Here is a 7,754-nt window from a genome sequence, read left to right as displayed (position 1 = left end):
TAACATTTACAGCTCCTAGAACCCCCAGGAAGCTTGGAAGACTGACTTTTAGTGACCCATTTCCTGGAACGCCTCTTGTCTCTATGAACTCTGATACTGGCAAGAGATCGTACAAATCATTAAAAGAAAACCTTTATACGGAGAGAGCAGTTCGTGAGGTCTGTGGTACAGAATGCTGAAGATTCACTCTGACTCCCCCGGGGGCCTCTCAGCCCCTCCAGGCACAGGCTGCCCCTCACCCTGCCCCTCACCTGGGACATGGTTGGCTCCTAGTGGCTCAGGAGGGACAAAGACGTAAGCAATTGTCCTTCTAGGGACAAGAAAATAGTCTCCAGCTGGTTACAGCCTGGTGTGGACCACCACTGCCCCTCGCTCTGGGACTGTCTCATTTATTGAGGGCTTACCCTATGCCTGATGGGACCTAGGAGACAGACATAAATGTCCACCCGTGAAGAGACCATCAACATGGGCTCAAGGTGCTTCGCCCACGCCACTGTCTTAACTACGGCTTGGCCACGAGCTGGGAAAGGCACATATGAGCATGTGGAGGTTAAGCAGAGGCTGTTGGATGCCCTAGAACAGGAGTCCCGGGAGGTTGTAGGGAGTGGGAGCTGAGCCCAGGTCCTGTAAACCCTCTTAACCATGGAGGCAACCCTGCAGCTAGCTCGAGCTTCCATCCTTTAAATCCCTCAGACCCGAGAGCTGTGTTCTAACAGCCCTATGCCTACAGAACACCCAGAGGGTGCCAGCTGTTGGCTTAAATGAGAACAAAAGAAAAGTTCCCCGGAATGGGCTCGTTTCTGGAGAACGCTCCAGGGCCCACCCCTCCACCCAAGGCATATTGTGCTTAATGCTAGCCGAGGGCCATAATAAAATGCTTCTGACAGACGGAAGTCCTTAACAGTAAGACATGTTGGTCCCGCTGGAGGCCACGAGAAAGAGCTGCCCCAGGGCTCAGGGAGAGTGGAACACTGACCCATGGTGTCTTCTGAGGAGACACAGATGCCAGCTGAGCACGTCTCCTTCGTTCAGTAAGCAATTCTGATGGGGGGGGGAGGGGGGAGATGTGAAAAGGTGTGCAAGATCCACCTCCTATCCTTGGAACTCATGCTTGACCTGGCAGCTGCACCCCATCCCGGACAAACCCTAAAGATGCCATAGGAACGAAAAACATACTTAAAAAAAAAGAAAGAAGGAAAACCTTTCCGCCACAGTCTAGGTGAGGATGGGCTGCTGGGTGTGGATGGAGGGGCAGGCGCTGCCTTCATTTGCATACATTTCTGGGTGCCCTGAACGTCTTAGAGCCAGTCTACGTCGCTAAAATAACTTTCACACAAACAGGAGCAAACACGAATGTTTAAATATTGTGCAGAGGGGCAGATATGACAGTAAGTGTACAAGGCAACTATCTGCGGACTTCCTGCCGTGGGCTGCAGTGCTTCAGTACAGGGCTGAAACGCAGGGAGAAACCGCACCTAGTGTTTGGACCCCTGCCTGCCTTGCGCTGAAGCGTGGACTGTGTTCCTGTCCCCTTCTGGGGGGGATTCTCTAGCCCAATTCTCCTTTCCACACCTATAAGGTACCTTGAGATCCATGACTACGGATCCTCCGACCTCCAGCCACTTCCCCAAGCCTTCCCAGAAAAGCAGTCCCTTCTCAGCCCTTACGTCTACCAGAAGGCATTCCTTCTTCATGGTGACTCCCGGAAGTCAGACCTGGGGCCTTTGGGGTTGGCAGGGGTGATCTGGAGAGGCCTGACCTCCTGTTAGGGCAGCGCACCCCTCCCCCAAGCTTGAAACCAGCTCTTAAAAAAAAAAAATCAAATCTTGGGCCAGAGATACAGCTCAATAGGTGAAGAAAGGAGCTTGCTGCCAAGGCTGACAGCCCGAGTTCAATCCCTCTCATCCCCTGGGAGGAGAGAAACCACTGCTGCGAGTTGCCCTCTGACCTCCACTTGTATGCACCCCTAGGTAAATAAGAATGTCCTCATCCCTAGGTGAATAAGCGTAGTAAGAATTTTCAAAAACTCCTGTCTTGCTCATGCCTCTAACCCAGCCCTCCAAGGCAGCTGGCTCAGAAGTTCATCTGCTATGCAGAGAGTTCAGATCAGCCTGGGTAGCATGAGATCCTGCCCCCGCCAAACAAATCAGAACAGATACTCCTCCAGACTGAACTCAATTTCTCTTTCCCTTCTCACTGCATCAGAAGCCTTATTCCCTTCTGCATCTGGCTCCTGGATCTGGAGTCCTCTCAGACCTGTGGGCAAATCCCTCACCTACTCACACCCGAATAACTCTCACCCCCAGGCGAGAAGAGGAACACTGGTATGAGGCCTAACCCACACTGGAGCTGCTGTTTTGCACAAATGATCTCCAATTTCAAGTGTTGGTGAAAACAGAGGTATTTCTCCCACTCTGGGCCTGGCTCTCTGATGATCACAGGAACAAATCCAGCTTGCTACAGTAGGGTACCTGACCCTGGAAATAGCGAATCATCTTTATTCAGCTTCAGACAAACCTCTGCCCTGCCATGTCCCAAAGTCAGCCAGAGACCTCTTTTGCTGCTGTTGTCTTTTCGGTCACAAATGAAAAGGCCAGCATCGTTGAGCTGAGCTGGACAAGAAATTTCACTCACAGAATGGTCCCAAGTCAAGACTACCAGTAGCTAAGCTGTAAGAAGCGGCAGGCGAAAGCCTGATGTTTCTCTCTCAGAGACTGCTAAGCCCGGCCAAGTAAGCAAGTTACAACAAGAACGTTTTCTTACCCAAGATCACCAAGAGGAGGCTGAGAGAGACAAGCAGGAAGGCTTTCATGTTAGCTGTTCTTGCTAGATCGTCTGAGGAGGAAATGAGTCCTCTCCTCAGCTGCCCCGAGTTTTAACTGTCTTTCAGGTCCAAAGTCCAGTCATTACCGTACGTCAGTGTAGGCAAAGGCAACTCGTCAAGATCTGGTCATATAGCTCAGGCTGCTTCCAGCCTCAGAGATAGAGGACCAGAGCCCAGCTTCAAGATGATTTCCTTGACTCAAAGTCCAGAATAACTCAGGAATTCTGAGTTCTCTTTCGAAATCCCTGCAAGGTCAGAGATGGGTGCCCTCAGTTAATCTCTGTATCTCAGACATGGTTGACCTATTACCTGTTCAGAGCCCACTGTCCCTTTAAGCACCCAGTAATCTAGGTGTGAGTAACTGTCTTACCTCTGACCCCTTTTGTCTTAAAACAACAACTTACTTATTTTGTGTGTGCGTGTGCCGCAGAATCTTGACCCTCCACCATGAGGGATCAAGGGATGGAACTCAGGTCATCAGGCTTGGTGGCAGATGCCATTCCCACCGAGTCATCTTCTCAGCCCCCACCCCCGCCCTTGACTGCAAGGAATTCCATTCTCTCCACCCGAAGTTCTAACAATCCCTGAGAAGTACTTTGGTGTTTTCCTCATCTGTCTGTGACTTGACTTCTGTCATCTTTCTCTTCGGATTCCCACTCTGGGCTTCTCTCAGTGATCACCTCTAGAAACCCCTATACTTGTATCTTCAAGCTTCCATGGCTCTCACTCGTCACCTTACCTGGACATAGTGGACACAGACCCCAAATTTCATGCTCCTATTAGAAGCAGGCTTGAAGGTAATTGAGGAAGAACTCCCTCTCTCATATTTAGCTTGGCCCGCCATCTTTGGTGTTCCCGATTTTGATTTTAACAAGGGGTACGTATCACAATTGCCTCCCTTTAGAGTTTGAAATTCCACATGCTAAAAGAACATGTGGGAGGCAGAAGAGGCAGACAGATATCTGTGAGTTCAAGGTCAGCCTGGTCTAGGGGGAAAGTTTCAGGTCAGCCAGGGTTGCCTGTCTTTAAAGAGAGCCAGTAACTGCCTTCAAACAACAACAGAACAGACACAAAAGAGCAATCACCATGTGAATGGAGAGAAAGCATCTTAGTTACTTTTCCTTAAATATTTAAAGTATGATATGAAAGATGAAGAGATGTGGCTCAGTTGATGTGCGGACTTGCCTGGCATGCACAATAAACTCGGGCATGGTGGCACATGACTGTAATTTTAATGCTTTTAGAGGCTCTGGCCCTCTCTCACACACAGAATTAGATCATGAAACTAAATAAGTAAAAACATTCCTTCCTTGCTATTAAAAAAAAGGGAGGGGAAGGAGGGCAGGGTAACAGTTTTGTTGAGGCCCATTAACAGGAAGCCGGCTTCCTCTTGGCAAAGCATGGCTGTTGTGACTGGTTGATCGTTCTTTTTTAATGTGCTCAGCTTTGAGTTGTAACTCTGGCTGTGGGTAGAGATCCGGCTTTCTAGAATAGAAACAAAGGCATACTAGCCTCCCTTCTCCTAAGACTTGATCCAGAGGGGCCTGTCAATCACCTGGGCAGGGCACTGACCCTCAGAAAAGCTGTCTGCAACCCTGAGGGAAAATAGACTAAAGTCCACCTTAACCTGAGTCGGCCCAATGGGTCCTTTGGTTGTTATCCGCTGTCACCCCTCTGTGGCCATTGTCCCTTCTCCCTGAGAACACTCCAGTTTCCTCAAGAATAAAGTTATCTGTCTCCTACACTAGGCTCCCTGGATGGCGGTTCAATCAAAGACAGCAGAGGACAGTGGGGGAGGCCAGAGTGACAGCCCTCTTAGAGCAGCAGAGCTGAAGGCTCCTGGACTAGGAACCCGCCAGGCGCTAGATTGCAGCGCTCCTGGGTGTCACCCACTTTCCTCAGCCCTTTGTTCTCCGGCCCCTGAGCTCCCTCAGTCTCAGGAGCCAGCTCTGTCACCTGATTAGGCTTTCTTAATCCAGTCCTTTCTTAAGGCCCAGCCCAACCCAGAGGAAGAGACACCAGCAATCCCCGTGACTTTTAACCGGAGCCTGCACTCTGTCCTCAATTTAAAAATTGTGTTCAAGCCCAGAAGCGTGAACATGATTTGTGATTGTCCCCAAAGTCTCCATTCAAGAATATGCTAAGGGGCTGAGGAGATGGCTTAGAGCTTAGAAGTGCTTGGAGGTCTTGTACATGACTGGAGATCTGGTTTTAGCATGCAGATCAGGTGGCGCACAACTGATCTTCTAACTCCAGTCCTGGGGGATTCCAGGCCTCTGGCCTCTGTGGGCACCTGCGCTCGTGTGCAAGCATGCACCCCCCCCCCCAGAAAAATAATAAAAATTAAAAAATTATGGAGAATACGACAAGGAGGCTGGGGAGATGGCTTACTCAGTAAAGTGAGGGCCTGCCTCAAGAGCCGGGATCCATGTTAAAAGATGAACCCGGTGGTGCAAAACCCGGGCCTTACAGCAGATACTAAGGACTAGCCGAAAAGGCAAGCTCCAGGTTCAGCGGAAGACCCTGTCTCAAAAATTAGGCAGGGAATGGAGTTGGACAGATAGTTCAGAGGTTCTAGAACACTGGCTGTTCTTCCAAAGGTCCTGAGCTCGATTCCTTGGTGGCTCGTAACCATCTATAGTGAGATCTGGTGCCCTCTTCTGGTGCTCAGGCACACATGCAGGCAGAATGCTGTACTGTTATTATTAAATAACAAACATGTTTATTATTACTTAATAAGAATATTAAATAACAATAATAAGTATTTATTATTAAGCAATACTAAATATTAAATAATAAATAAATAAATCTTTACAAAAAGCAGGGGAGCCCCAGATTCCCCTGGCGTTGGGCTTCCTGGTGGTTTAAGCAGCCTGACTTGGGTACTGGGGACAAACCTGAGTCCACTGGAAGAGCGAGAAGCTCTCTCAGCTGCTGAGCGACCTCTCCAGCCCTTAAAAATGTTTTTTTTTTTTTTTTTTTTTTTTTATATTCAGGATGAGGTCAAACTGTAGGGTGGACAGTGAGGTTCAGAAGGCCTTGCAAAATTAACAATGTGAAAAAGCCATCTGGCAGAGAGGAAGGTAGAAGCCACCCCAGCACCCCTAACCATCTCCACCAGGGCTGACTAGAACCTCTGGGGCCTGTGGCTCAGGCACTGGGGCATACCGGAACAATGCAGTACCAACAATGCAGTACCCCCAGGTAGAGGTCCAACATGCTAATCAGACATGGGACATACAAAGTTGTATGCAGAACTACATGTATAAGAACACATTCGAAGGCTGGGCGCGGTGGTGCACAACTGTAATCCCAGCACTTGGGGAGGCAGAGGCAGGCGGGTCTCTGTGAGTTCGAGGCCAGCCTGGTTTATAAATAGAGTCCAGGACAGCCAAGGCTACACAGAGGAACCCTGTCTTGAAAAAACGAAGAACGCATTTGAGAAACGCAGAAAGATCCCATGGCCTGGTCGGCCTGCCTCTGTTACACAGGTCCTTATCCTTTGCCCCACAGTGTGGCTGAGCTTCTAACCTTTCTTGCTACATTAGGTCTGCTCCTGCTGCAACCGAGCGTTCCTGTTCAATCCCTTAGTCACAGATACAAGGCCTGGAACTCCCCCAGGTCCTCAACAAAACCCTGATAGCCACTAGTATCCAAGGCTCACCCAGCTGTGAGCTTGAACGGCACCAGGGTTTAAGCAAAAGCCTCTTTCCATTCTTTTTCCATATTCTCCTTTTTTTTCTTTTCCGTTTTTTTTGAAGATTAACTTTACTGAGATGTAACTTATAATAATAGATCCTGTCCAGTTCACTTGTGAAACAAAAAAGTTTTGATCACTGGGTAGTCGGTCAAAACTTTTTTGTTTTGATCTACAGAATTCAAAACTTGAATTCTACAGAATTCAAGAGGGTAGTCTCTTGAATTCTGTAATTCAAGAGACTCTGGTTCCCTCCCTCCACCCCCCACCCCAGGCCACTGGCCCATTTCTGCCATTTGCATTTTCTAGAGTTTTATGTAAGTGGGACCCTACCCATGTGCTGTATTTTTTTCCCCTTTTGGTCTTTCAGCACACTCAGTTTGAAAGCCATCTCTGTGTGTCAGCAGTTCCACATTTCTGTAGAGTGGTCTAGAATATGAATACACTATTGTTTCTTTTTATTGATGAGAAAAAGCCCTACGCTACAGTCTTCAAAACAAACTCCATTTTTGTTGTTGGAATAGTTCTAGGGTTTTGTTTGGTTGGTTTGTTTTTTTTTTTTTTTTTTCATTTTAGATAGTCAGGATGTTCTAACTTGTACAATTTCGCACTCCCACTAGCACTGTATGAGAACTACAGTTGGTCTGCCTCCTTGCCAACACTTGATACTATCAGCTTTTAGACCAGCATTCTAAATGGCAGGTGTAGGCTCTCACTCTAGTTTTAGTTTGCATCTCCTGATGACAAAGGATATTAAACATTTTTTTCATGTGTTTATTATGCATTTATGCCTCCCTCTCTGCGTTTTCTGTTCAAATAATTTGTCTTTATTTATTTAAAGTGTACACACACACACATATGCACGAAGGCACACAAGCACTCACATGTATTTGAGATAGGACCTCATGAGCCCAGGCTAGCCTGGAATTCTCTGTATGACTGAGGATGACCTTGAACTTCTGATCTTCCTACCTCTGTCTCCCAAGTGCTGGGAACATGGGCGTATATCATCAGGCCATCATGTCTGATTTTTTCTAGTGTCTGGCACTGAACCCAGAGTTTCATGTGTGTTAGCCAAGAGTTCCACCAACTGAGCTACATCCCAGTCCAAATGTTTCTGTTATAAATTAAATTGTTGTCTTGTTTTGGAGTCCCAAGAGCCCATTACTATCTATCTGTCTGTCTACTATCTATCTATCTATCTATCTATCTATCTATCTATCTATCTATCTA

General features: G+C 47.8%; 1 protein-coding gene across 1 annotated transcript in view; it reads right to left on the bottom strand.

Moving 5' to 3' along the window:
• Muc13 (mucin 13, cell surface associated) overlaps positions 1–3,668 on the bottom strand; it is a 24,494-nt gene extending 20,826 nt beyond the window's left edge. The window contains exon 1 of the mRNA XM_055625230.1: positions 3,564–3,668. Coding sequence (XP_055481205.1) covers positions 3,564–3,668 — 105 coding nt within the window. The remainder of the gene's footprint in view (positions 1–3,563) is intronic.
• Between the last annotated feature and the right edge of the window lie 4,086 nt (positions 3,669–7,754).

The sequence above is a fragment of the Psammomys obesus genome, unplaced genomic scaffold (assembly GCF_907164565.1).
Source record: "Psammomys obesus unplaced genomic scaffold, mPsaObe1.curated_primary_1811, whole genome shotgun sequence".
Classification (NCBI taxonomy): domain Eukaryota; kingdom Metazoa; phylum Chordata; class Mammalia; order Rodentia; family Muridae; genus Psammomys; species Psammomys obesus.
Note: the sequence above shows the minus strand (reverse complement) of the source record. Positions and strands in the feature narration are given on the sequence as shown.